At 54.5% G+C, this 26,264-nt stretch overlaps 3 protein-coding genes across 24 annotated transcripts in view; 2 read left to right on the plus strand and 1 right to left on the minus strand.

Annotated features, from left to right (window-relative positions):
* KIF1A (kinesin family member 1A) overlaps nt 1-7,689 on the plus strand; it is a 40,502-nt gene extending 32,813 nt beyond the window's left edge. For all 19 annotated transcript variants that reach the window (XM_071567003.1, XM_071567004.1, XM_071567005.1 and 16 more), the window contains 11 exons: nt 1,038-1,152; nt 1,389-1,522; nt 1,667-1,728; nt 1,841-1,986; nt 2,252-2,464; nt 2,613-2,690; nt 2,970-3,094; nt 3,227-3,373; nt 3,489-3,681; nt 3,757-3,875; nt 4,942-7,689. In XM_071567003.1, coding sequence (XP_071423104.1) covers nt 1,038-1,152; nt 1,389-1,522; nt 1,667-1,728; nt 1,841-1,986; nt 2,252-2,464; nt 2,613-2,690; nt 2,970-3,094; nt 3,227-3,373; nt 3,489-3,681; nt 3,757-3,875; nt 4,942-4,984 — 1,375 coding nt within the window. In that variant the 3' untranslated portion in view covers nt 4,985-7,689. The remainder of the gene's footprint in view (nt 1-1,037; nt 1,153-1,388; nt 1,523-1,666; nt 1,729-1,840; nt 1,987-2,251; nt 2,465-2,612; nt 2,691-2,969; nt 3,095-3,226; nt 3,374-3,488; nt 3,682-3,756; nt 3,876-4,941) is intronic.
* A 1,061-nt stretch (nt 7,690-8,750) lies between these two features.
* ILKAP (ILK associated serine/threonine phosphatase) lies at nt 8,751-20,117 on the plus strand. 3 transcript variants are annotated; one of them, XM_071566722.1, is made up of 12 exons: nt 8,751-8,850; nt 9,427-9,492; nt 9,879-9,935; nt 10,947-11,072; nt 11,893-12,019; nt 12,983-13,089; nt 13,548-13,641; nt 14,425-14,512; nt 15,729-15,850; nt 17,595-17,714; nt 18,991-19,072; nt 19,259-20,117. In XM_071566722.1, the coding sequence occupies exons 1-12, from the start codon at nt 8,808-8,810 to the stop codon at nt 19,397-19,399; spliced, it is 1,173 nt and encodes a 390-aa protein (XP_071422823.1). In that variant the 5' UTR covers nt 8,751-8,807; the 3' UTR covers nt 19,400-20,117. The 3 variants fall into 3 exon arrangements, with proteins under 3 accessions (XP_071422823.1, XP_071422825.1, XP_071422824.1); XM_071566724.1 differs by lacking the exon at nt 17,595-17,714; XM_071566723.1 differs by lacking the exon at nt 9,427-9,492.
* Nucleotides 20,118-22,771: 2,654 nt separating this feature from the next.
* Nucleotides 22,772-26,228, minus strand: KLHL30 (kelch like family member 30). 2 transcript variants are annotated; one of them, XM_071566375.1, is made up of 7 exons: nt 25,372-26,228; nt 25,122-25,242; nt 24,843-24,929; nt 24,475-24,630; nt 24,192-24,380; nt 23,486-23,631; nt 22,772-23,167 (listed from the first exon to the last, which is right to left on the minus strand). In XM_071566375.1, exons 1-7 carry the CDS (start codon nt 26,143-26,145, stop codon nt 22,916-22,918), a joined length of 1,725 nt encoding a protein of 574 aa, XP_071422476.1. In that variant the 5' UTR covers nt 26,146-26,228; the 3' UTR covers nt 22,772-22,915. The 2 variants fall into 2 exon arrangements, with proteins under 2 accessions (XP_071422476.1, XP_071422475.1); XM_071566374.1 differs by having other exon boundaries at nt 25,122-25,290.
* Between the last annotated feature and the right edge of the window lie 36 nt (nt 26,229-26,264).

Raw genomic sequence — 26,264 nt, forward strand, 5'->3', positions numbered from 1 at the left:
TGGCTGAGCCATGGCTTTCCAGAGGATGCTTGGGCGAAAGCTGGGGCTGCAGCATCTCTGGGTGGCTTTGGGGAGTGGCTGTATCATAAAGCCAAGGCTGGCCTGGGAGGGAGCCCTGGAGTGTGGTATGGGGTGAAATGGGGATCCTCCATGCTCTCTTACTAGAGCCATCTCCTGCTTCCCCCCACCCTTGGCTGCTTGACCCAAGGAGGGCAGCTGTTACTCTTGCTCTGGGGGGCTGTGCCATCCTCTCCAGGACCCTGTAGGCATAGGTGAGTGGGTCTAGGTGTCCCCTGCTCCTTACAGCCTAGGAGCTATGGAAGACACAGCAAGGGGCCTGAGGCAGCAGGGTGAGAATGGGGCTGGTGATGAGGGCAGACCAAGAGCCAGGGAAGACAGCCTGACAAGGGCAAGCCACTACATCAGGGTCCCCAGCTTCTTGCTGAGACCCAGGTCTGGCAGAGAGGGGCAGCCCTGAGGAAAGGGACCTGGCTGGTTGAGGGTGGCTGCACACAAAGAGATGGGCTGGTAGCACCCTCCCAGTGCTGAGCATCCTCCCTCCTTTCCCTTCTGGCCATTTTCACCCAAATGGCAATAGCCACTTCTGGCAGTGGCTGAGAGATGCTGTGTGCCTCAGGCTGGAGGGTGAGGACTGGCCTGGGTGCACTGGGGGTGGCAGCCCCCTGCTCTGAGCACGGGGATGGGGCATGAGCCCTCCTTTGCCCTCCTTTGCCTTCCCAGCCTGCTCTGCCTTGCCTGCACCCCAGCTGAGCCCCCACTCCTCCCACAGTCCCTCCTCCCCAAAACCCTGGTCCATTGGCCATTTCAAGGGAGCCATGACCTCGTCCCACCACACCTTGTGCCCTTTTGCTTTGAGCCTGTGTCCTCTGGAGTGGCTGTCCCCACCGCGCATGCATGTCTGTGTGTCCTTGCAGGCCTGCTGCAGCACTGTGGGGGGGACAATGGCATCTCCTTGCTTGCTCACCAGGGATTCTGGGGGGTTGTTTTATTGGCTTTGCTGCTTTTTCTCTTGGCAGGACATTCTACCAGTTTGAGGCGGCGTGGGATAGCTCCATGCACAACTCACTGCTGCTCAACCGTGTCACCCCGTACCGGGAGAAGATCTATATCACCCTCTCAGCCTACATTGAGGCAAGGACCTTGGCTGGGGTCATTATACACCAACGAAGCCTGGTATTTCCCCTGCCATTGGGGTGCAGCCAGCGTGAGCTGCTCTTAAGCCAGTGCTTATGAAGTGTAGGGTTCAACTTGTAGCTTGGGGGCCCTGAGGGACCCAACAGTGGAAACTGCTGGGCACAGAGGTGGGAGAGAGTTGCTGGGCTCCCACTCTGCAGCTCTCCTGATGCCTCCCTCCTGCCCTGCTGCAGATGGAGAACTGTACTCAGCCCGCCATCATCACTAAAGACTTCTGCATGGTTTTCTACTCCCGGGATGCCAAGCTTCCTGCCTCTCGCTCCATCCGCAATCTGTTTGGCAGCGGCAGCCTGCGGGCTTCTGAGAGGTACCAGGTTGCTCCTGCCTTTTGGGGACAGGAGAGCCATCACCCACAGACTGGAGCTCTCCTTTCACCCAGCAACCTGGGCAAAATAACGGGGGTGTGGGGATGGGGCAGAGCCAGTAACGCTTCATCTCTCTTTGCTCACAGCAACCGTGTGACAGGAGTCTACGAGCTCAGCCTCTGCCGTGTGGCCGATGCCGGCAGCCCAGGTGGGGGCCATGCCTCTGCCCAGGTGTTCAACTGGGTCTGGGAGGCACAGCCAAGCATTTGTGTTGGGGGCTGTGTGTCTGTTCCCCCACAGCTGTGTGTCTGTGCCCACAGGCATGCAGAGACGGCGCCGGCGTGTTCTGGACACCTCCGTAGCCTACGTGCGGGGAGAGGAGAACCTCGCTGGCTGGCGGCCCCGCAGTGACAGCCTCATCCTTGACCATCAGTGGGAGCTGGAGAAACTCAGCCTCCTCCAAGAAGTAAGAGTCTGGGCTAGGAACGTGCTGAATGGTGCAGTTGGCAGCTCAGCAGCCCCTCACCCTACTGGTGCTGGGGAGATTCCCCCCCATGCATGCCACAGCCCTTCTGGATGCAGGACGAGGTTGGAGTGGGGCTGTGCCACCAGTGCCTCAGTGCATTGCTGCCAGCTGGATCCTAGCAGAGCCAAACCCAGTGAGCAGATGGGGTCAGGGGGGCCTGGGGAAGGGGAAAGCAGCCACCCTGAGGCTGGATGCTTGTGCCCAGGTGGAGAAGACAAGGCACTACCTGCTGCTACGTGAGAAGCTGGAGACGACCCAGCGCCTGGGCCTGGAGACCCTGTCCCAGTGCTCCGGTGAGGATTCCGAGTCCCGAAGCACCTCCTGCGTCTCCTCCCCACTCTCTGCCGATGGGGCCCCTGAGGGCCGCACCTCACCCCCTGAAACTCCCAGCGAGAGGCAGAAAGAGCTGGCTGTGAAGGTACCATCCTGCAGGATCCCTGGCTTGCAGGGATGAAGCCAGGAAGTGGCTTCCACAGGGTGGCTGGGGATTGTGGTAGTAAAAAGCCTGGGAGGAATGGGAGAAGGAAGGTGCCTCGTGCCCCAGTGTCCTCCTCCTCTCTCTGCAGTGCTTGCGCCTGCTCACGCACACCTTCAACAGGGAATACAGCCACAGCCACGTCTGCATTAGCGCCAGTGAAAGCAAGGTAATGCTGCTGTCCCAGACTCTGCTGGGCCTGCGGGGGGGCCAGCAAGGGTGTGTGGCCAGGGGAATGGCTGGGCAGGGGCCAGATGGGCACTGTGGCACAAGTCATCCCTGCTCCAGAGCCTCTACTCCTTCTGCTTGCCCTGATATTCCTGGAGCTTGTGGCTCTCAGGACTATGGCAGGAGAGGTCTTGCTTTTCCCATATGAGCAGGAGCCTGGTCCTTTGCCTGCACCTGGCTTTGTGCAAAGACTCTAATCGACATCTCCATTCCTCCACAGCTGTCTGAAATGTCCGTGACCTTGATGAGAGACCCCTCCATGCCAGCTCTTGGAGTCACCACTCTCACCCCCTCCTCGACCTGCCCATCACTGGTGGAAGGACGTTACAATGCCTTGGAGGTCAGGTAAGAAGCTTGCGAGGAGGTTCTGGTGGCATTCCCCAAGCCAGGCAAGCTGTATCACTGGGACACAGTCCTGGTCTATGGATGTTCCCCAGCCATACTCTTCCTACATTCCAGCCTCTCCTCCTTCCCTAGACCCCCCCAGGTTTCCTCCAGAGCAGAGAGCCCTGACCTGGAGCCTGTGATAGAAGGAGAGCAGAAGAAGTCCCCAGCCCGCCGACCTGAAGAGGAGAAGGAGCCCCAGCGTTTGCTGGTGCCTGACATCCAGGAGATCCGAGTCAGGTAGGAACAACTGGGGCAGCCAGCGAGGGAAGCATCTATGGGCAGGCAGTACCATGCCCGACCATTGCCACCTCCTCATGTCTGTATCCCACCCTGACCATGGTCCCTTCTGCAGCCCCATCGTCTCCAAAAAGGGCTACCTACACTTCCTGGAGCCCCACACCAATGGATGGGTGAAGCGCTTTGTGGTGGTTCGACGCCCGTACGTCTACATCTACAACTCGGACAAGGATGCAGTTGAGAGGGCTGTACTCAACCTCTCCAAGGCCCAGGTGGAGTACAGTGAGGACCAGCAGGCTATGCTCAAGGTAGGGCACCAGGAGCCAGTCCCGCTCTATGCACCCCCTTGAGTGAGGGACTCAGCCCTGGCTCTCCCTCGGCAGACCCCGAATACGTTTGCGGTGTGCACGGAGCACCGGGGCATCCTGCTGCAGGCAAGCAGTGACAAAGACATGCACGACTGGCTCTACGCCTTCAACCCTCTCCTGGCTGGATCCATAAGGTACTGGGTGTAGCTGGGGGATGGAGGGTGCAGAGAAGCCATTGGTGGGGGTCTGCAGGTAGCCAAGCCTGCTCCCTACTCTGCTCCCAGTGCTCTCCCTGATGCAGTCCCCAGACAGGTGTGGGAAGCATCTCCTGTTCTGAGCTGTGCCTGGACAGGCTATCAGCTGGCAAAACTTGGAACATACCTATTTTGTTTTCAGCTCCTCTGCATTTAAGTGCTTCAGTCCAGGGCCAAATCCCACCTGGTACAGAGGCATTGTTATGCTGGGCTCAAAGCAACATCTATGCCTGGTGGCAGGGACACTGGCCTGTCGTTGTTGGGACCATCTCACAGAGTTTTTGAGACCTTCCTGTCTCACCATCCAGGAGCCACTCTGGGAGTCACACCTGCACCACCTGAGTGGGACTGAGGCCCTTTTGCAGCAGGTGGTTCTAGTGAGCTGAAAGGGGCCTTGCTTCACTCTCTACACTCACCATACTCGCACAGTCAGACAAGGTTTCCTTACCAGCTCGGTCACAGGTTTCCCATAGCAGAATCTCAGGTGACTCAATCCTTAAAATAATTTAATCACTGTGCAATAACACAAGAACAGCTGGAGTTCCAGTTGGGTGCCTCTGAGGAAGGACCCCCAACAAAGGAAACCCTGGGCTTTTATACCCTTACAGTCTAACGACATCAAAGTTTGGGCTCCTCAGCTCCTTCTGTGTGTCAGTGTCTCTCACTCAGCTGTGCCATAGGAACCTCTTGCCTCAGGCTCTTACCCCAAGAGCTCAACCTGCAGCTTGAAGTGCAGCTGCACATCAAGTTACCTGCACTAAACATATTCATTCCTCAACAAGACCATCTCATGGAGTTCTTGAGAGCATCTTAAGTGGCAGGTCTAGGGCAATAGGAGTAAATGCACACAAACATGCATGCTCTGGCTAAAGAGAGATTAATTCTGTGTCCCTCCAGTTCTGTCTGGTTTCAAGCATCAGCCTGGAGGCAGGACACTAAATCTCGGAGTCCACACCTCTCCTTGTCTAAATCTCTAACACCTTTTGCCCCTTGTTTTCCAAATCAGATCCAAGCTGTCCAGAAGGAGAACAGCCCAGATGAGAATCTAACCTGAAAAACACCTTCCACCTCATCCGTCTGCCAACAGGATCAAAATAGCTGATTCTGTCTGAAGACTTCCCATGTTAACGTCTGATCTCTCACACCATCTGCTGCCCCAGCTCTCTGCTCCATGGAAGGATATGTCTCGATTCACACCTTCACAGGGGAAACTCACTTCTGTTTGTAGCTGCAAAAGCCTGGACCCGCCTGGGCAGGATTCCTTGTGCGCGTGCCATCTTCTGCCTGTCCTCCCATGGGTGACCTTCATATCGCACCATCTAACGCTCCAAAAAGGTCCCTATCAGAGGGGAGGGAATGAGGAGGGCAGTTTTGGCTAAAAGCTGGTCTTTGATCTACAGAGGTGGGAATTCAGTAAAGCTCAGAAGTGGGAGAGCAGGAGGAATTGCCCCCAGGCAAAGGGAAAGTGGCAGTTTAGGATTTCCTAATTTACTGATATTTCTCCAAGAGATAGCAGACTAAGATCAGGTGCCAGTAGTTTAAGATGATATTTATAAAGTATTTATTTCTATTTACATCACAAAAATACCATAAATTGAATCCTGGCCCCTGGCCAATGCCTCCCCCAGGCAGGGGAGAGCCTTGGTGGTGGGCTGGGGTTCTGGAGATACCTTCCCCAGGACATCCCTGGCTTGTGCCCGGTGGCAGTGGAGCTCTTACCCTTGCTCCCTGCCCTTCCCCAACTATCTGCTTTGCCCTCCCCTGCAGCTTAAACAACTTCTCCCCTGAGCAATAGCTGGACAGACCACCCAAAGAAGGCAATTCCTACCTGCCCATCTACCTCTGGAAGGAAGGAGTCTGTCATCTCAGCTGGCCAAGGCACCATGCAGATGGGTCACCACATTTTGGAGCTTGGTTCTGCTGGAAGGAAAAGGAGAGCTCTGGGGATGGCTCTGCCTGCCACCCCATGCTGGGCTATCCTTCCCAATCAAAAACACATGGGCCACCTCCACTATCCCAGCCCAGGTGTCTTGTCCAAAGTGATTTACCACAATTAGGGCAGGATGCCAATGGTCCCATCCCTCCAGGGAGTGTGGAGCTTCAGGTGGAATGGGAAAACTCCCCAGGAGCCAGGGCTAGGAATGACCATCCCAACCTACAGGGTCTTCGTTGCCCTTCCCCAAAAGGGCTTGCACATCCCCTCTCCCAGCTGAATGACAGGCTCAAAGCAGGCCAAAGAGGCAGTGGAGATGCTGGCCTGGGCACGTCAGGGTGGGGTGGGGCTTCTTTTTTCTGTTGTAGCCGTTGTTTTCTCACTTCTCTTCTGCTGCAGAAGCGAGCACCCACCTCCCCCCCACCCTGCCTCCATCAGCACGTCAATCGGGGGCTTCCCGTGTCAGAGGTGTCTGCTGAAAAGACCTTCTCTCTCCAGCCATCACTGCTTCCCACCTCCTCCAGCAGCAGCTCTCCCTCCCCTCCTCCTGTCTCTCACCCATGGGTAGATGTTTCCATTCAGGACTTCCTGAGTGGCCAGGCGGGAAGGGGAGCATCTCCCAGGCACCCTCCGGCTTCGCTGTCCCCCGTCCAGCACGGCTGCGCCTTGGCTCTGCCACACCTCCCTGCGCTGGCTGTGGGGTGTGGCTGTGTGTCTGTGTGTGTGTGTGTGTTGGACATGGTGCTGTCTTCTTGTGACACTTGTGTTGTGGGGGGCACGGACAGGTAGGGACGTGGCAGGGGGTGGAGGCTTGCATGGCCCCCCTCACTGTGTGTCAGGTGCCCTTTAGCCTGGGTTTCACACCACAGAAGGGGTTTGGGGATTCTTCATGAGCACATGCTAGTTCTGCCAGGTCTCACCACAGATCCTTGGGCATCTCACCGCATCGCTACAGCCCAAAGCTGCAGTGGGGCTGCTCCTCCTCCCAGCCCTGCTCCTCTGCCCAGGACAAGCTCTCCATCAAACCGGGCTGTTTGCCTCCCTGTGATCCATTTTAGAGACCTGGAGGCCCCTTATGGAGGAAGAGGTGCCAGTCCAGAGGCACTAAGAGGCTGAACTGGGGCAATGCAGGCTGTGACATTCTGGCTCCCATGCCCTGGGCAAGGATTAGTTACTACCATCCCAAATTTCAGTGTAAGGGGCTAAGGATGGAAACAGTGGGTGCCTGAGGAGCAAGGGGAGGCCCTTACAGTGTGGAGGCTGCTTCTGGCAGAGATGGGACCCATGTCTGTCAGGGACCAGACAGAAGTTCACTGGCCATGGCCAGGCCGTGCTGCCTGTGCCACAGGCAAGGTGCAGCCAGGGGAAGGGTGTCCTCTAGCCAGAGCCGAACCGTGCCTGAGGCCAGCAAACCTGCAGAGCAGGCGGCTCGGCGCCACAGGAGACAAGGCTGCCCGCAGTTTGCTGCCGTGGCTGTCCCCAGCACACGGGCCACCCTTGCCGTCTTACCAGCCAAGCTGGTCAGCACCACGCTCCTGGTCAGAACCCCTGGCACCAATCCCCTCCACCACCACAGCCCGAGACAAGGAAGGCAAACCGGAGGTTTAGGCACGACTGAGAGCCCCAGCGGGAAGGAACCTGCACAGGGCGGCAGTGGCACGGAGGGCAGCGGCGTGCAGGCTGAGCCCGAGCAGGAGAGGAGAGGAGGGGCCGCACCGCCCGCCGGCGCTCCCTGCCCTGTGCGGGCGGCTCCGCGGGTCCCGCCGTCCGTGCGCACGTCAGGCTTGTTCGGTTCTGAAAATAAATGTGGCATTTAACGCAGCCCCCGTGCCGCTGTGGTTCCTCGCCGGGGCTGGCGGAGGGCAGCGAGGTGGGCCATGGAGAGGGGGCAGCAGGGTCTGGGGCGAGCTCTGCTCGCGGGGCCGCATCAGGCACACCTGCCGCCGGTGGAGGGAGTTCGGACAAAGCGGTGGGGCAAGGCAGCCCGGCGGGGCCAGGGGACAGCCCGGGGGAGACAGGGGACAACCCAGCGGGGACAGGGTCGGCCCGGCGGGGACAGGGGACAACCCAGTGGGGCAAGAGACAGCCCAGCAGGACAAGGGACAGAGCAGTGGGGACAGAGACGGCCCGGCGGGGACAGAGACAGCCCGGTGGGGAGAGGGGATGGCCCAGCAGGGACAGGGAGCGCCTGGAGGGCACAGGGGATGGCCCAGCGGGGCAAGAGACAGGTCAGCAGGACAGGGGACAGAACGCTGGGGACAGGGACGGCCCGGCGGGGACAGGGAGAGCTCAGCGGGGACAGGGGACAGAGCGGTGGGGACAGGGGACAGCCTGGCGGGGCAAGCGACAGCCGAACGGGACAGGGGACAGAGCGGCAGGGACACGGACGGCCCGGCAGGAACAGGGACAGCCCGCAGGGGACAGGCCGGCGAGGACAGGGGACAACCCGGCATGAGAGGGGAGAGCCCGGCGGGGACAGCGCGGTGGGGACAGGGGAGAGCCCGGCGGGGACAGGGACAGCCCGCAGGGGACAGGCCGGCGGGACAGGGACAGCCTGGCGAGGACAGGGGACGACCCGGCATGAGAGGGGAAAGCCCGGCGGGGACAAAGACGGCCTGGTCGGGGTAGGGACAGCCCGCCACGACAGAGGAGCCCAGCGGGGACAGGGACGGGCCGGCGGGACAGGGACAGCCAGACGGGGACAGGGGGCAACGCTGCGGGGACAGGCACGGCCCGGCGGGACAGGGGACAGCCCGGCAGGGACAGGCACGGCCCAGCATCACCCCCCCTTCGCCCCGGCGGGCAGGGCCGCTGCCGCCCCATTCCACCCCGCTCCGCCCCGCCGGCGGGCCCGTGTCGTGTTTCCGCCGCCGCCGCCCCGCGCTATTTCCGGCCCGTGCGGGGTTTGGCCGCGCGGGGCTCGCGGAGCGGCGGTGGAGATGGACCTGTTCGGGGATCTGCCCGAGCCCGGCGGTGCCGCGGGTGAGGCCGCGATCCCAGCATCGTCCCCCGGGCTTGTCCCCCACCCGCGGGACCCCTCGGCGCGGCCTGGCAGAGCCGCGGGCCTGGTGCGGCTCGGCCCTGGGCCCGGCCGGGCCCGCCACAGGGACCCTGAGGGGCGAGGGGAGGGGTGAGGGGACGGGTTAAGTATCACTGGGGGAATCACAGGGTTTCAGATTTTTTGTGGTTTGCTTTGCCCCTGGGACTCGTTGCGCTGCAGTTTAGACCATGTTCTTGCACTGTCTGCGTGACCTGCAGTTCCCTCCCGTTTAGACCATGCTGGAGCCTTTTCCCTCTCTGTGCTGATGAGAGGTGTTAATGTGAGCTCAGTGGATTGCTAGCAAAGGGAAAAAAAACAAAGAAAAGCTGCTTTTAAGGCAAAAGTTCACCTCAGCCCCAGGCGGGGTTTTTTTGCTTGTGTAGCAGCTGTGAAAATTAGAGCTGGAAGGCCAGGCTGTCCTGGTTTACCCCACCTACACTCGCTGGGGGGACAGTCCTTCTAGAAACCAGCCCCAGAGTGCCTGCAGTGGGTCCTAACTCTGCCCTGGTGCCTTGTAGGGAAGGATGTCCAGGAAGGGTCTCTGCTCTTTGAGGATCTCCCACCATCCTGCAGTGCCGACTCAGGTATGGGTGTTCCTGCCATCAGTCTGGGGTTCCATGCCTGCTGCATCAGCATCTCTTCGAGATGAAACTTGTGTAAACCCTGTTCTTTGTTAGACAGGGCAAAGACAGTGAGCTTATCAGTAGTGTTCAAAGCAGCTCCATCTTTTTTGTTGTTTTTTTTTTTTAACCAGATTGTTATAGATGTTCTGCATATATTCTATAAAATGTTCCATATAAATGTTCTCTGAATCAAATGTAAGGCCTGGATTTGCCTGACCATCCAGTAGGACAAAAAGAAATGTGGCTTGCTCTGGTAAACTGTTCCTCAGGAGAGACATACACAGAGCATTATTCCCTCAAAGGGATAAAGGTCTTTAGTTCATTTTGACTTTTTTTTAATGCTCCAGGAAAAGGAGGGTCTTTGCTCTTCGATGATCTCCCACCAGCCAGCAGTGGTGACCCAGGTAAGGAGGTGTGTGGCTCACCAGCCTCTGCTGAGCCACCCTTTCAGGAAAGCCCAGCATGCAGCCTGTTGTGTTGGACACAGCAAGTTAACCTGGTGTCCAGCTTGGCTGACACTGGGCATTGCAATCTGTTTCTGCTCTGAGTGTCTAAATCAGGATTCTGAATCTTAAAAAGTAAAGTTAGGTCTGTTCCCAGAAGTACATCCCTGTCTTTTGGGAACCCCCGTGGTGTGTCTGAAAGCCACCTGTTTTGGGAGGGAAAGCACATGTGTGCCCTGGTGCTGCCGCTGCTGTGGGCACAGGCTGTGTCCTTGTTCCTTGCTGAAAATGGCTTCAAACCCAGACTGCTGCCCTGTCAAGGCTTTCTGTGTTGCAGCCATGTGTTTGCTGTCACCTGGCAGGAGGTGAGATGATTCACTACACCATATGAGGCTAAATCTCCAGAAAGAAAAGGCCAGGGTTTTGATGTCATGGCAATCAGGTTTTGCTTGGTAGCTTTAATTTATAACCTGTCTTTTGAACCCCTAACAAATATGCATATTCAGAGTAATAAAATGATTTTTTGCATTATTGTGGGCAGAGTTTATAGGGAAAAATAATAATAACAATAATAAATAAACTAGAAGTAGTACAATCTGTAACATTAACTTCCTGAGCAATTAACTGCAAAAAAGGGCTGATGCCTAAGGAAAAAACTTGTGGGTTTTGGGGAGAATGAGCAGCCTGTCAGACAAACACAGTTGTCCTGTGTCTGAGGTGGAGTTACCCAGCATGAAATGGTGAAATCAGCACTCCCTGGCTTGGACAGCGATGTGAGCGGGTTGTGCATGCTGAGGAAAGCTCTCTCTGTGCTTTTGGGGTTGGTTTTGGTTCTGATTCTGGGCACTTAATGCTGTGTGTGTCAGCCTGCACTCCTGGGTGTGCTGTGGTATAAAAGGACTTGCTGCTGAATTTATGCAAGTAAAACAGAGCAGGAACGTTTCAGCCACCTGCATTTTTGTTTTCTTTCAGCCTCCAGTGCTACTGAGCAAGTCTCATCAGCAGGGAGCCAAGAGAAGGGGCAGAAGAGAAAGTCTGTGGAGGAGGAGGAAGAGAAGAATGGCAGGGAGGAACTTGTGGAAAAGAAAGTTTGTAAAGGTTTTCAGACAGTTTGAAAACAAATGTACTTAATTTGTACTTTTAGCATTGGGCTGAGTAAGTCCAGAACAAAGCTAAGCTTTGGTTCTTCAGTCCGCTTGCCTTTTCAGCCTCCCACAGGGAACAAACTCCTGCAGAGGTCTGCAGAAGCAGCTCAGGCTGCCTGGCACTCTCTGCCTTCTTCCTGGGCCTCCATGCTGTCCCTGCTGAAGTAGCAAAAGCAGGATTGGTGCCTGTGGTGCCAAGAGGGGGTTCTGCTGTGGAACCTCTGGAAGGCTAGAGCCACACTAGTTTCTTTTGCCACGTCCACTACTCTCCCTGCTGGCTGCTAAGGAGGCCAGAGAGGGAGAGGCTTGATACGTACAGGGCCTTGGATTTAAGTGCCTGTGTGCTATGGTTTTGGGAGTAGGATGTATTCTGGGGTGCAAAAGAAAAAAGGACATGTTCTGGGAACAGCAGGCCTGGATTTCCTGTTCTTAGCACCCTCTTTAAAGCTGTGTTCTACTTAATCTGCAGGTTCAGTGCTACATGCTCCCCTGCCCACCCTGTCCCCCACCCCTCTTTGGTAAGAGCTCTGTCTGATGCCCAGCAGTCCTACTTGGCTACAGCCAAAACTAGCTGCTTTTAGAGCTGCTGGCACTGAGGGCATATAAAATCCCAAATCCCATCTTACAAAATAAAATGTCAGATGTTTTGTTGCACTATGAGGGCTGCAGTGCCAGGACAGGGTTCTGAAAGCTGAGAACATCCTGGTTTTTTCACCTGAGCTGAGATGGAGGAGTTTGATTTGCATGCATGTGTTTGCTTTGTTCCCCTTTAGGATCAGTGGATGTTTTTGGACTGAAAGGTTTTGTGGCAGAGAGAAAAGGTGAGAGAGAAGACATGCAGGATGCACATGTCATCTTAAATGATATCACCGAGGAATGCCGGCCTCTGCCCTCCCAAATGTAAGTGGGCCCCACCTGCCAGAACAGCCATCATGGGGATGAGGTAGCTCCAGCTTCAGCTAAACCCACAAGATGATCCTTTTTGCTTTGAGCACTTGCCTGCCTGCGTTGTGGTGTGTGGTCTGGGCTTCTTACTGGGAGACCTGGAAGGAATCATTGCTAGCTGTGTTCATGGGCTAGTGTGTACAAATGCCTTACGTAGGGGGATGCTCAGTGAGCTTGGTCACTGACTTGACTTCACAAGGATCATGAGGGCCCAGATGTTGAACCTCTGTTACCCAAATGTAAGCGGTGATATTTAGAGACCCTCAGTTTAATTATAAGTAATCAGGCCTTGTCTTGGGGCTTATACTGTGTGTGAAACCCAAACCGTGGCAGTGGAGAATGCTTGAAGAAGCAAAGATGGATGTCAGAACTCTCTCATTTGAAAGGTTTAAACCTCGTAGCAAATTAACACATCTAAGTATGTGTAAGTGGGAGTGTGTTTATTTAAACAAATGTTCTCAAGTATCACCCTGATATTGGATGTAGCTTATGAACAAATATTGTCCCAAGAGCTCTGTATGCAGAAGGATTCAAGTTTCTTGCCTGTAGCATAGCTGGAACAAGTTTAGGCATGGAAGGTACCATAGGATTGGTTATACTGTAGATGTCTGAAGTGTTGGGGAGATGCAATATCCTTGAGGTGGAATGTTTAGCTGCTTTTATGCCAAGTTGTGGTCTGTATGCTCTTCTGCCCTTCCTTATCTCGTGGAGTGGAAAATGTAAAGAACTCAGCTCAGTGCTAGAACATGTAAACGGTGTAAATGCTGAACATATGAACTCAACCTGCCACCTTTGTGCCTTGGGAGCAGGATTTATTTGGTCTGGCTGGCACAGATGTTACAGAGGAATGTACTCAATCCCACCCTCTGACTAATGGTCTGTCTTTCTCTCTTTTTGCTGCTTTTTGTTCCCTCACAGCACACGTGTCTCGTATTTCGCTGTTTTTGATGGCCATGGGGGAGTCCGAGCCTCAAAATTTGCAGCACAGAATCTGCACCAAAACCTGATTAAGAAATTTCCTAAAGGTGAGAGGAGTGGAATAAGGGCTGTAAGACAACCTTCACTTTTTCTGCCTTGACATTGTGCCAGCGGGTAGGGAAACTGATCTGTTGGGGTGTGGTTTTACAGTTCCCCTCCCTGAGTCCCTGAGCTTCCAACACTGCACTGTCTCCCAGGGAAGAAGGCTGGAAGCCTTTTTGCCACAAGGGTGCAAGTACCCAATTATGAACTGCTGCTGCCAGTTTTAGCTGTGCCACTTCAAGTGTGAAAATACTCCTGTAGTGGAGATGTTCATGTGATAAACTCTCCATATACGTTACTGCACAGATTTTTGGTAGGGTGACCCCAGGATGTGTCCCAGCTGCTCTGCACAGGGTCTGAGAGATGTACTGAGATCCACTGAGTGTTGGATGAGCAAAGGGATAGACTGGAGTAGGTCAGATATGTTTTAGTTGAGGCTTAGTTGCTGTTTTCTGTCTGACAGGTGAGGTAGTCAGCGTGGAGAAAACTGTGAAGAGATGCCTTTTGGACACCTTCAAACACACAGATGAAGAGTTTCTAAAGCAGGCATCCAGCCAGTAAGTGCAAATGCTTTCTGTGCATTTGTATTTCTTAGCATAGCTGTATTGATTGTGAAATGAGTCATCTTCATTCAGCCACACCTTCAAAGTTAGGAAAAACTGCATAAAATAGCTGGGCTTCTTTGTGTGAAAGATTAGACTGGCAGCTGTAATCTAAGAATTGCTTCTCCTTTTACCTGGAGCTCTAAAGATAAAAGCTTAACTACAGCAAGTGAAATACCTGGAGGGAGACTAAGTGAAGTTGCTGCTGACGTGGGGTGATGAGGGCTGAGCTATGGGGGCAGGGATTCTGTTAAAAAAGGAGGGAAAATGTAAGCAAAAAAGAAGACAACTGCTCTAGAGCTGGCTGTGCCTTCCTTTTGCTGCAAAGAAGGAGCCTCCCAGGGAGGAGCGTGGGGTGCTTGTTTGCTCATGATGCTACAGCTTCTGGACAGTCATCAGAGCTGAGCCTGTTCTGCTCACAGATGAGGTTTCCTGGGAGCTGAGTGTGAGGAAGGGTTGCTGCAGGTGTTGAGTCTGGCAGTACTTACACCAGCTGGGCATTGGCTGTGCACCCAGAAGTCAGTGCTCTGTGCAGTTCCTTTGTCCTTGTCCAGTTTGCTGTTTGCCACCAACAGCTTCCTGGGCTGCTTGCAGGCAGCTGCTGGGGCCTTGTGCTACCTGACTGCTGGGTGTTGGCACATGGCTCTTCCTTGAGTCCCCAGAAGGGAGCACTCTGTGACTGACTTCTTCAAGAGGCTTTTTCCCCCCCTTTAGCTATGTAATCTCTGTTCTCTTCAGGAAGCCAGCATGGAAGGATGGCTCCACAGCTACTTGTGTCTTAGCTGTTGACAATATTCTCTACATAGCCAACCTCGGGGACAGCCGGGTAAGCAGAATGGAGTAGCCCACTGCTGGCAGCCTTGTTCTACCCAGAGCTTTATATGCCCTTAAGGACGAGGTGTTTGTGTGGGATGTCCCATTTGCCATGAGCTCCCTGCCTGTTCCTACAGAGCACCTTGTTTTGGGTGGGTACAGGGTAGTCTGTGTTGTCTCCCATGGTGTAAAACAACTGTGTGGGAGCTCTCTTGGTGGTGATAAATACCTCACAGTATTTATAATAGAATAGTTCACCTGGAAGGGGCCTATGATAATCATCTGGTCCAACTGGCTGACCAGTTCAGGGCTGCCCTAAAGTTACAGCACTGTCCAAATGCCTCTTGAACATTGATAGCCTAGGGGCATCAACCACCTCACCAGGAAACCTGTTTCAGTATTTGATTACTTACTCTGTAAAGAAACACTTCCAGATGTCCAGTCTGAACCTCCCCTGGCACAACTCTGAGCCATTCCCATGAGATCAGTATCTCTCTTTCCACTTTTCCTCCTCAGGTCACCCCTCAGCCTCCTTGTCTCCAAACCAGACAAACTCAGACCCCTCAGCCTCCTCCCAGGACTTGCCTTGCAGCCCTGGCACCATCATGGTTGTCCTCTGGACACATTTGAGTCCCTTCCCATCACCTTTACTGATGGGGCCCAACCTGGCACACAGGTGAGGCCACACTAGTGCTGAGCAGTGGGACCATCCCCTCTCCTGGCCTGCTGGACAGACTGTGTGAGAGGCTTCCAGTTTGCCCTCTTGGCTACCACTGGTTCCTACTGAGCTGCTGCCAACCAGCACCCCAGATCCCTCCTGCAGGGCTGCTTCCCAGCCATTCTTCTCCCAGTTTATACTTGTGCTCAGAGTCACTTGGTCTTGGGCACAAAATCCTGGACTTGCTGAATTTCCTGCCACTGATGGCTGCCTGATGGTCCATCTATCCAGATCCCTCTGCAAGGCCTGTAGTGCCTCCAAAGAGTCTACAGCACTCCCAGTTTGTTGTTCATCAGCAAACTTGCTAATGGTACATTCAACTCTTGCATCCAGATCCCTGACAGAAGTCCTGAACACCACCTCCCACCTAGCACTGAGCCTTGAGGAACAGCAGTAGCCACCAGTTACCAGCCCAGTGTAGCCCCATTCACTACAGCCTGGGGCTTTCTCTCCAGAAGTTCTTGTCTCTGCTGTTGTATTGTTTACTCATGATGGTCTTTTGTCAGCACAGGCGATTCTGTGTCGTTACAATGAAGAGAGTCAGAAACATTCAGCCTTGAGCCTCAGTAAGGAGCACAACCCCACCCAGTATGAGGAGCGTATGCGGATACAGAAAGCTGGTGGAAATGTCAGGTGAGTTGCCTGAAGGGCGTGAGCGAGCTAATCCAAACCCTGGCCTAATTCTGGGCCTGAGCACTGAGTTTTTGCAGTTTCCTGAGCCCAGTGTGCATACCAGTGAGAGCCTGGAGAGAATTTGTTGCTGCCTGTGGGAGGCACAGTGGTGCATGAGGTGTGTCAGGATTTGGTGGCCGGAGTTGGTTGATGTGGGCTCGTTTCCCAGAGGCTTACAATGGCCAAGGCAAGACCTGTGTGAGAGCCTGGCAGTGGGATACCAGCATGGATGTGCTTAACCTCCACCTACAGGCTTGGACCTACAGAGCTGGACTGGATTGTTGAAGTTATGGCTTTGTGCACACTGTGATGCTGAACAGAACTCATTGCCTTGCTTGCAGCAGGCCTTCTCTGTCCTTATCCTGTGAGAGGGAGGATGGAGGGCACGTGGAGCCCTTGATGTCAGTTCGTGTTGCTACCCTGAGGTTAGCTGATGTACTGAGGTTGTCTGCAGTAGGAGGGAGGTTTCTGGAGCCAGAACAGGATTACCTTAATGTTCCTGTGCATACAGGAGATTGTGGCTCTTTGGGGAGCTGTTGCCAAACACAGCAGCTGTGTCTGATTTCCTTGGCTGGGTTCTCTCCCTTCTTTGAAGGCTGTTTCTTGATTTAATGGCATGCTCACAAAGAGAGGATTCAGTGCAAGTGAAGTACCATCATGCCTGTGGAGGCAAAATGCCCCCTGGGGTGGGGAGGGGTGGGCTCAGTTCTGTCATGCTGCTGTGTCTGGAGCACTTTATTCCCCTTTTCTCTGGAGAGCGCATGCTGCTGCTTATGCTTAGCACTGATCTGTCTTTGCATCCAGCAAAGAAATGGCCCAGTGTCTGTTAGTTCTTTTCAGAACTGGTCCCTGACTGCCTGGGAGCCTCTCCCACTGCTTGTAGTTAAATATTTGGACCCAAGAGGTAAGTCTAAGTGTGTGAGCACAGATCTCTTCTCTACATGTGCCTTGTTTCTTGCTTTCATCTCAAGCTTGGGCTGTGAGGTGAATGAGCTTGTGTATTCCCGGAGGCCACAGAAGAGCCTTTTTGGGGAGAAGATGCTCAGTTGTTGAAAAGGTGGAGTGTGGGAAGCTGTTTCTGTTGGTAACTTGGTTAATTAGAGAAGTTTAGCCAACCAGGGCTGATTCCTAAGGAGGATTGTAACTTGGGTTTCACAGAACTGGTTGGTGTGGTCAGTGGTTACTAAAGGCCAAGAGATCAGGAGAAAGTTCCACGGTTTTCACTGCTGGGAACTGCCTGCAGCTGAGCCAGTCTGTAGGGATTGGTGTCCTGATAGGCAGGGCACAGGAGAGGGTGCTGTCTCAGATCTGCTCTTGCCTCTGCCACTCTGCTCTGCTACTGAAGTGTAGTTTGCTAGATATCTTACCAAAAATAATCTCTGTATTCAAACCTATGCCTATGTGAGTTCAGCTCACATATAACTCTACTTTCTAGACTAAGCAGGACTTGAGTTAGAGCAGGAAGAGAGAAAACAGCCTTGAAGTCTCCTGACTTCATCTCCTCCTCATCATCAGTTGTTTCCCAGAGCTTCACACAAACATTCAGAAGGGGAAGGAGACTTTGAAGGGAAGATTTAAACTTGCTGGGGAAGTGGGTCACTGCTTGTATGAGGCAGCTGAATGCACCATGAAGCATCCCCATCAGGCAGTGCAGCAAGGTACACATGTGTGGGGAGGGCTCTCAGTGTTTTCTTTCCCTGTGCAGGGATGGAAGAGTCCTTGGAGTGCTGGAGGTTTCCCGCTCCATTGGGGATGGCCAGTACAAACGCTGCGGTGTTATCTCTGTGCCAGATATCAAACGCTGCCAACTCACACACAACGACAGGTAAATCGTGCCCGTGCTCTGGGGGTTGGCTGAGTCCCAGCTCTGCTCAGCACAGGCAGCACAAACTGCACTGCCCTGTTTGCTCTGCTGTTAGGGCCAAGGCACTTCAGGCTGATCCCCAGAATTAGAGGATGCTCTTACTGCTGATGTGTCTCAGCTCCCATTCCCAGTACAGTGGGATAATGCTCCTGCTCTGCCAGGATACTGTGAGGGCTCCTGTGGGAGGAACCAGCCTCATGACAATCAGTAGCATACATGAGCCTTAGATGTCCTTTGTGCTCTGAATAAGTTCCCACACCAGTGTTCAAGCAGTTGGTTAAGGCTTCAGTTCTCAGGAGTTTGTCCTGTCCAAGAGTTGTTTCTAGCAGCTGTAGTGCCCATAAATACCATCACATTTGGCTCTGATATCTGAAGATTTGAGATACTTTTCCATACTATGATTGGCAGTGACAAACTGCAGTGAGCTTTCATGTCAGTATGGCTCTGCAGGAGGTGAGAGTAATCCAGCACTGCTGCTTTTTCTGGAATTAGAGTTCCATATCAAGGGATCCACTAAAATATTTCTAAAGTTACTCTGAGTATCAGGCTGTGAAATGATGTCTTCAGAGCCATGTGCAGGCTGACCACCTCTGTGGGTTGGTTGTAGTTTTCTTTGTCTGGTGACTCTGGTTAGGGCTCCCAGTTAATACAGTTCCCTGTGCAGGCAGGGAGTAGTACACAGTGGGCTGTTTCCCCCATCCTAGGAGGGATGCTGTCCCTGCCTTGGGATTTGTATTCCTTCAACTTTTTGCAGCCTGTGGCAGTATTTTGTGTCAGTTTTCCACTCACAGTTGTGCTGCTTGCTTTTCTTTTGAATTTATGTATTTAAATTATCACCTACCCTCAGGAGTGTGGAAATGTAAAGGGTGTAAAGCAGTGCACATGAAGGATTAAACTGGTTCTCTATTTCCTTGCATTACCTGCTTCACAGGGAAAATATGTGAATGAAAAAGCCTCAGAGGAAAGAAGCAGTTCTTAGAAACAATGGAGCTTTCCAGCAGGGTGTTGTGATCTTGCTGGTGTTGGTCAGAGTGCCAGGAAGTCCTGGTCTAGGTCATAAATTAGTTGCCTGGCTCTTTGGCCTATACTTTGAATTGCCTCAGCTCCATGAATGGTACGTTCCGAGGGATTATCAGATAAGCTTTATGGCATCTTTCCTTTGGATTGGAGTGTGGATTTTGGTGCAGCTGGGGAGCCAAAGATTCAGCCTCAGAATGTGTCTGCACTTGATTTCCAGGTTCATTCTGATAGCGTGTGATGGCCTCTTTAAAGTCTTTACACCAGAAGAAGCTGTGAACTTCATTGTGTCCTGCCTGGAGGTGAGGAGAGGGCAGCGTGGGGCTGGGTTTGTCAGTGCAGAGGGCACCAAACAGAATTCTGCCAAGATACTGTGTCTGTGTTTGTTTTGTCTGTGTTTGTTTTGTTTCCCCATGCTTGGAAAATACCATTTGCTTGTAGCTACCTTTGCTGGGAGCAATCAGTGTCACCTTTCCTTCTCTGAACAGGACAAGAACATCCAGATGAGAGAAGGGAAGCTGGAAGCAGACGCTCGATACGAGGCCGCGTGTAACAGACTGGCCAACAAGGCAGTGCAGCGAGGGTCGGCCGACAACGTCACGGTCATGGTGGTGCGGATAGAGCACTGAGGGAGGAGGGGCGGCACATGTACGGGAGGGGAGGAGTCTCTGTGGGTGCTTATGTGGCCAAGGGTGGGATGGTCCTGCTCGATGCTCTTCAGTGTAAATAAAGTTGGGTTTTTCTAATAGTTTTAGCTCACTTAGCCAGCAGGGTTCACAAAGTGGCTGCCAATGTGGGTCTGCCTATGTGAACATCTCCTGTCAACCCTTTGTGAATGTCTTGGCAAACACAGTAAATCCTTGTGGCAGGGGTGCTGGCAAGAGGCACCTCGGGGCATGAGCTCTGCTGCCTGCTTCAAATGGGGCAGTTCTGCTGTCCATTTCCTTGAGCTTTTTGCAAGGCTCTGGGAGAGTCCTGAATTCTCAACAGGCTGTGTCATACAGACTGTGTGGTACTCCAGCCACTGGCTTGGGGTGTCCTCTTTGTGCTGGGAAGGACTCTGAAGGTGGGCTGTGAGGTTGTCTGCAGCTGAGGGACACCAACACTGCTTGCAGAGCAGCAGTGTGCCTGCCTTCTGCTTGCAGAACATGTTGGAGTTTTCCCCCAGTGTTGGCATGGAAAAAGTGCCTGGAGTTTGCTCCTGATATTTTTTGGGGAAAAGTGTTTTCATCCAATAGACCTGCCAAGCAGCTGAGATACAGGCCTGCTCCTCAGATAGCACAGACAAGTACAGAGCCTGCATCTCAGGTTTTGGGTAGTTGTTGCTAATAAATGTCTGGTATCTCACCCTGTCCCAGTGCCTCTACCAGCTGTTGCTGCAGACAAGTCAGTGTGCTGTTTTCCAGAGAAAATTTGGCTGAAGGCCAAATGGCAGAATGAAAGCTAAGTGGGTTGGAGCAAAGCACTTAAATTTCTGGCAGCTTTCCCATCGTATGGGGGAACTGGGGCGGTGAGGGAGGTGAGCCAGGGTGTCTGTGCACAACCTGTGTGATGAGGCAAAGTTGCAGGCCAGGTGAGGTGGGTAGGTTGTTGCAGTGGTATCTGTCATTTTGTGCATAACCCTGGACAGGGCTGTGAGGTTTCCCAGTCTTGTTTCTTTTATCTGTATTCCCAAAACTTTGGGAAATGGTCCCAGATTCTGGGCTGCCTGTTTTGTGGAGCACACAAAAGCTGTCTTGTTATTTGGACAGGTGGGTTGACCATCCTTCATGTGTTTCTGCTCCAGCACTAGTCAGTCACACTTCATGGGTTCAGGCTAAGAGTTAGACTAACACAGCTTGGCTCATGCTAACTCTGCATCTCCTGCAGAGGACTGAGGAAGGCAGTTGGTGTCTGGCACAGATTTTGGGTAGCACTTGCCCCCTGCCAGTTTGTTCTGCTCTCCTGTGTACTTTGATGTAAGGCTGCACTCCAGGATGAGCTGAGAGGGAAACCCTTTGTTAGCAAGACACTCTGCTGCTTCTGCTCACAAAAGCCAAATTTGGATAGCCCAGACAGAGTAGCATGGAACTGCTTCAGACTGTGGCTACAGAAACCCTGATGGCAGAGCTCAGAAGGGCAACACGCCATCCCTTCTCACCTCCCCCTTTTTTCCACCCCTTGCACTGGGGAGGGCTCTGGCCATGCTGTGAGAGCTGAGCCATGCTCTCAGCTCTGAGGCTCCCTCCAGGAGGCCCCTCTGCATTCCAGTGTAAGAGATAGTGAGAGGAATGTCAGCTTGTGCTTCTCTGGCTGTCTTCTCTTCCCTCCCTCCTCTTACAGTGCTTCTTTCCTTCCCTTTAGGAAGAATTCTGAAAGCACAGCTCCAGTTAGGATTGGAATATGCAGCCTTATGGTACAACAACGGTTGTTATGGTTAATAGCAATTTCCATAAAATGTCCATTTTTCAGGGCAAAGGGGCAGGACTGCACACAAATCAGCACCTGAAGGCATGTCCCCTGGCACACCTGCCTCTTTCTCTGTGGGTCCCTGTGCACTGGGACAGAGTCTGGGGTGAGAGCCATCCCAGACCACCCCAGCAGAGCTGTCTGAGGGCTCACCAGTGTGCAGTGTGGTGGTGAAGGTGTAGTGCTCTGCGATGGGGCCTGTGTACTGCCCATGGTCAGGTTCAGCCCTGGGCCATGGTGGAACATCCCCCTCCCTCTCAGGCTGGGACAGGGAATGGCTGGAGTTAGAGGAGGAGCTCCTGCACGTGGGTGGGTGCCCCCACCGAGAGGGAAGAGGGGCAGGCTGGGCACTATGGATGTAGAACAGCTGCAGCTCCTGCTGTGTTCTCTGTTCCACATGACAGTACAAGGCTGCTTCCATGTGATGATGGGCTCTGGCCTTAGGGCTGCTTTCTTCCTCTTCCTTACACTCTTCCCTGCCTGTCCTCTGCATCTTTACCTGCTAGTTGGTCATTCCTGACCCCAAGCCCCACCAGGATTCAGTGTTTGGAAGGGAACCTCCACTTTTCCCAGCTCTGCCTCCCAGCCCTACTGTGTCTCAGCCTGCCATCACCCCCACTCCCACTTTGCATCCTCCTTCTTCCTTTCCTGCTCCCTGTACCTCTGAGCTTCACCAGCTTTCCCAGAGAACGGCTGCCCACCGGTGCCGTGCCAGCCCCTGCCCCAGGGCTCTCAGCCAGTGGAATCCACACCTGTCAGGGTCCACACCCGGGCTACCCATGGGGCTTTGGTGCCGATGGCACAGAGGACCGCCAGGCACAGCTCCAGCAGCTGCTGCTACCAGGAGGGTGATCGTGGGCCCGCCCCACTGCTGGGCTTTGCCCGCGGGGCTCCTGAAGCAGGAGGTGCCCACCCCACCCCGGGCATATTTAATGTTTCTAAAATAGCAAAGAACCCCGGGCAGGACAGCTAAACCATACAGGAATGACAGCTGAACACTGGCCATCAGGGAAGCATTGCCTTGTGCTCACCCATCCCTCCACCATCAGTACCAGCAGACACGGGGCTGGGGCAGCAAGCACTGCCCCAGGAGCAGGGAGTCACCCAGGGGCTGACCTACTCCACCATGACCACGGATCACTTCCCTGGGGCCCATGCGGCATCTCACAGGAGAGAAAGCAGGATTAGGCACCCCACCACAGGCTGCTGGGCTGGGCCACCTGAGGACACAAAGCACCCAAAACCTGGCTTATCTCCTGTCATTCTGCGCCAAAGAGCATCTAAGCCAGTGAGGCCAGAGGGCTTTGGGTATTGGGAAAGAGATTCTCCTGTCCACTTGAGTTTTTTCATGGGGAAAGAAGCCATGGCCCCCAAGCAGCAACATTTGGCTTTGATGGGAGGGGCCACACTTTGGGAGGCCATGAAATACCCTAAAATCTTTAGGGTTTTGGAGGGGATGGGGAAAGGCAGCTCTAAAACAAAAAAACCAAAACCACAAACCCAAAACCACAAACCAAAAGAGAGCATAAGCTGAAGTGTGTTTATAAGGAAAAGCCTTTTCCCTGCAGTAGTGGTGGTGGGGAAATATGCTCCTGATGCCCCTGCCAGCCTGGCAGAGGGGCTTCCATCTCCCCTCGGAGGGCTGAACAGGCAGCAGGGAGATGCAAGAGGGGAGTGTGGCTGCATGGGGCTACAGGCTACCAGCCATGGTCACCCTGGAAAGCCTCTGTCCACTTGGAGGTGTCCATGAAGATGGAGGAGGAGCTGTGGAACAGCCAGAGGCAGGGCAGGGAGCCCTCCCGTGTCCAGAGGTCCTTGGTGCAGTCATACACCTCCATTTCTACCCGGTAGTCCCCATCCATGCCCTTCCAGTGGCCACCAGTGACAAAGAGACGATCACCCAGTGCCACCATCCCACCGTTCTCGTGGAGCATGTGCAGGAGCTGCACCTGTGTTGAGGGGCAGGGTGAGATGTGCAGAGACTCCTTGGTGACCTCCCATTCCCACTGCAGAGGACATCAATCCACCAGAGGTGTCCCCCTGCCCCATTCCTCTCTGTGAGGTTTGGGGGCCCATGGTGCCTAGAGCAGGTGTGGTGAGGGAGCAGGGGAGGAAGGACTGGAGCATCCTCAGCTCCACAGGAGTTAAGAGAGCCAAGGGATGATTGGGCAGGAGGGAGAGGGAGTGCTGGCACCCAGGGGGAGCAGGTGGGAACATCTTCCCCACTTCCCTGAGAGGGTAATTCTGCCTGGCCCCACATCCCACACCTTCTGCCAGATGTTGGCCTCTGGGTTGTACACGTGGACCTTCTTGGTGTTGTCCCCAATGAGGTAGATGAGTCCACGTAGGGTGGCACAGCGTGGGGCCGAGAGGTACTTGGGGATGAAGGGAGATGTGATCACACTCCACAGATCTGCAAAGAGCAGGCATTAGCAGTCCCACCCTTGGCTCTCAATGCAACTGCCAGTGACTGAAAAAAGCATTGCTGAGTCCGTGGCTATTTCAGGGGGAATTGGAAAGGGAGAAGGCAGAGTAGCCAGGCAGACTGGCACCCAAAGGCCCCATCCCACGTGAGGATGTTATATTAAAAACTAGAGGGGATGGGGACATGGTTTGTAGTGGTGCTGTGGGATGGGAGAGAGGCTACCCAAGGAGGTGGCATTGTCACAGGGGTTAGTTTCTTCCTAAGGCCAGCAGTGTCCCCCACCCCTGTGCCCCAGAGATCCCACTCCACTGAAGCTCAGGTCCAGGCTGTGTCAGATGTCTGCGACTCAGGTCCATGCTGCTGGCAGCCATGCTCCTGCTGGAGCCATGTCCCCTGTGCTGCAGCCACCATTGCACCCTGTCAGCACCTGCTCACATCCCACAGGACCATGCCTGGAAGCACAGGGGGTCAACTGCCTGGGGTGACCCCCCTCACCACCCTCTCCTGGGGACAGCATTGGTGGGGTGTTGTAGCAGGTCTGCTCTCACCTTGGACAGGGTTGTAGCACTGCAGGGTAAGCGCATTGTACTTGACAGCACAAGAGCCCACCAGGTAGAGCTTGCCCAAGCAGCTGGCAGCTGCAAAATTGCTCACATACTTGAGGGCTGGGCTGATGGCGCACCAGCTCTTGTTGTAGGGGTCATAGCGCTCCACCTCCACCACGTCCACCGTTGTCCCTGCAGGGTGACAGGATGCTGCAGCCACCCTGCTGCTCTGGGACACCCAGGGACTCCCACCCCAGCAGCAACCACAGGGTCTTTGCAGCCTTACCCCCAATGACGTAGATCTCACCATTGAGGACAGCACTGGTGTGGTTTGTCCGGGCTCTCAGCATCGAAGCAATGGGCCTCCAGACGCCATCCCTGGAGGAGAAGCACCATGCCTGGGTCGTTGACCATGTGTCATTCTGGGATCCCCGGGAGCCACCTAGAGAGAGATGGGTCAGATGGGCCACTGTCTCTGAGTGCAGCTGTCCCTGGGCTCCTCTTGCCAGTGTCTGAATTTCATAAAGCTGGGAGTAAAAAAAGGACTTTGCTCAGAGAGGAGCCCCTAGTGCCTTGTGCTCTCATGTTTGTCCTCGGTCATCAATCCCTGCTCCTTGGAGACCCCCACCCTGCACCAGCAGCCCAGGCACCTACCTGTGACGTACACATCATTGTTCAGAGACACCAGGGAAAAGCCCCACTTGTTGTAATCAGGGAAGTCAGGCAGAGCCATCCACCGCTCTGAAACCCAGCAGAGTCAAGCAATGACCCCCCCAGCCAGACATGTCACTTCTTAAGCCATCCCTGTTTCAACCATCTCCCACCCCAAACAGTGCCCCTCCAAACTGACACTAGTTTGGGAAGAGGTGGCTTTGGGGTCGACAGAGGGTTAATTAATATGGGGGCAGAATGGAGCGGGAGGTGGGCACTTACTGCTTTTGGGGTTGTAGAAGGCAAAGTTCCTGGGGGCAGCTGGCATCTCCAGCTCCCTCCCCTCATCTTCACTATCCTCCAGCACACGGCCACCAACCACCACCAGCACCTCCTCCAGCTTCTGTGGTTGGATTGGGGGGTTCTTCATGGCACCAGTGTCACTCTGCCCCTGATGTAGAGGCCAAGGCACGACCATCAGGCTCCTCCCGTGTGGCTCAAGGAGGACTATTTGGGAGCAAGGGGTACTCACCATGGTGCGGGATCGGGCAATGAGGGCCTTGGTAGCATCCGAGTCATGCACAAGGGGCTCAGTGGCAAGTAGGTTCTGCAGGTACTGGTCAGGCAGTGAGACTAGATGGGTCAGCTCCAGCAGTTCAGGCAGGAACTGGACTCGGGGCCCTGGGTCGTGGCGTACCCAGCGCAGCACAGCCTCAACTAGGCTACGTTCCTCCTGCACCTGCAGCTGGTCATTGGAGAGGTAGATGGCCAACCTCTCCTTGGAGAGCTGGAGGAACTCCTCCTGCAGAGAGACGGCTTCAAAGTTCTCCTGCAAGAAAGACCAAGCCTTGGAGGAGACCTCAGGGCAGCCGTGGCTCTCACCGAACTCACAGATACCTAGGCAGTTGGTGGCATCCATCTGCTGCCGGAGGTAGCGGCTGCAGACCTTCTGGATGGCAGGGAAGTGGAGCTGGATGGAGGTTCGCATCAGCCCCTCCACGTTGCCCTGGTTGATGGTGACCTTCCCTGTGTAGGCGAAGTCGAGCAGTATCTCCAGTGCACTGGGATCTACCTCCTTCAGCTCCACCCGTGCTGCGATGCTCTCGGCAAAGTCACCAGAGAACATGGCATAGAAGTAGTGGCTGCAGAGGGCCAGGATGCCACGGTGGCAAGGGAACTCCTGTCTGCCTGCCACCAGTGTCACATCGGCCAGCTTAGGGTTGGTCCGCAGCTGCTGCAGCCCCTCCAGCATGCCCTGGGCGTGCGAAGGCAGGCAGAAGTCAAAGTCGTCCACGTTCCTCACCATGGTGCCGAGGATGGCCGTGGTGCCCGGCAGGCAGGCAGCCCCCGAGCAGAGTGAGGGGAGGGTTTCCCTGCCAGGAGAAGGCGATAGCGTCTCCCTCTCCCCCTGCCCCGGCACCCCCC

Source organism: Pithys albifrons, chromosome 11 (assembly GCF_047495875.1).
Source record: "Pithys albifrons albifrons isolate INPA30051 chromosome 11, PitAlb_v1, whole genome shotgun sequence".
NCBI lineage: Eukaryota > Metazoa > Chordata > Aves > Passeriformes > Thamnophilidae > Pithys > Pithys albifrons.

Coding starts and splice junctions, on each gene's coding strand:
- ILKAP (XM_071566722.1), top strand. CDS start 8,808: ATGGACCTGTTCGGGGATCTGCCCGAGCCCGGCGGTGCCGCGG. Junction 8,851..9,426: donor CGAGCCCGGCGGTGCCGCGG/GTGAGGCCGCGA, acceptor GGTGCCTTGTAG/GGAAGGATGTCCAGGAAGGG. Junction 9,936..10,946: donor AGCCAGCAGTGGTGACCCAG/GTAAGGAGGTGT, acceptor GTTTTCTTTCAG/CCTCCAGTGCTACTGAGCAA.
- KLHL30 (XM_071566374.1), bottom strand. CDS start 26,145: ATGGTGAGGAACGTGGACGACTTTGACTTCTGCCTGCCTTCGCACGCC. Junction 23,632..24,191: donor GTGCTACAACCCTGTCCAAG/GTGAGAGCAGAC, acceptor TGCTCTTTGCAG/ATCTGTGGAGTGTGATCACA. Junction 23,168..23,485: donor AGGCCAACATCTGGCAGAAG/GTGTGGGATGTG, acceptor CCCTCAACACAG/GTGCAGCTCCTGCACATGCT.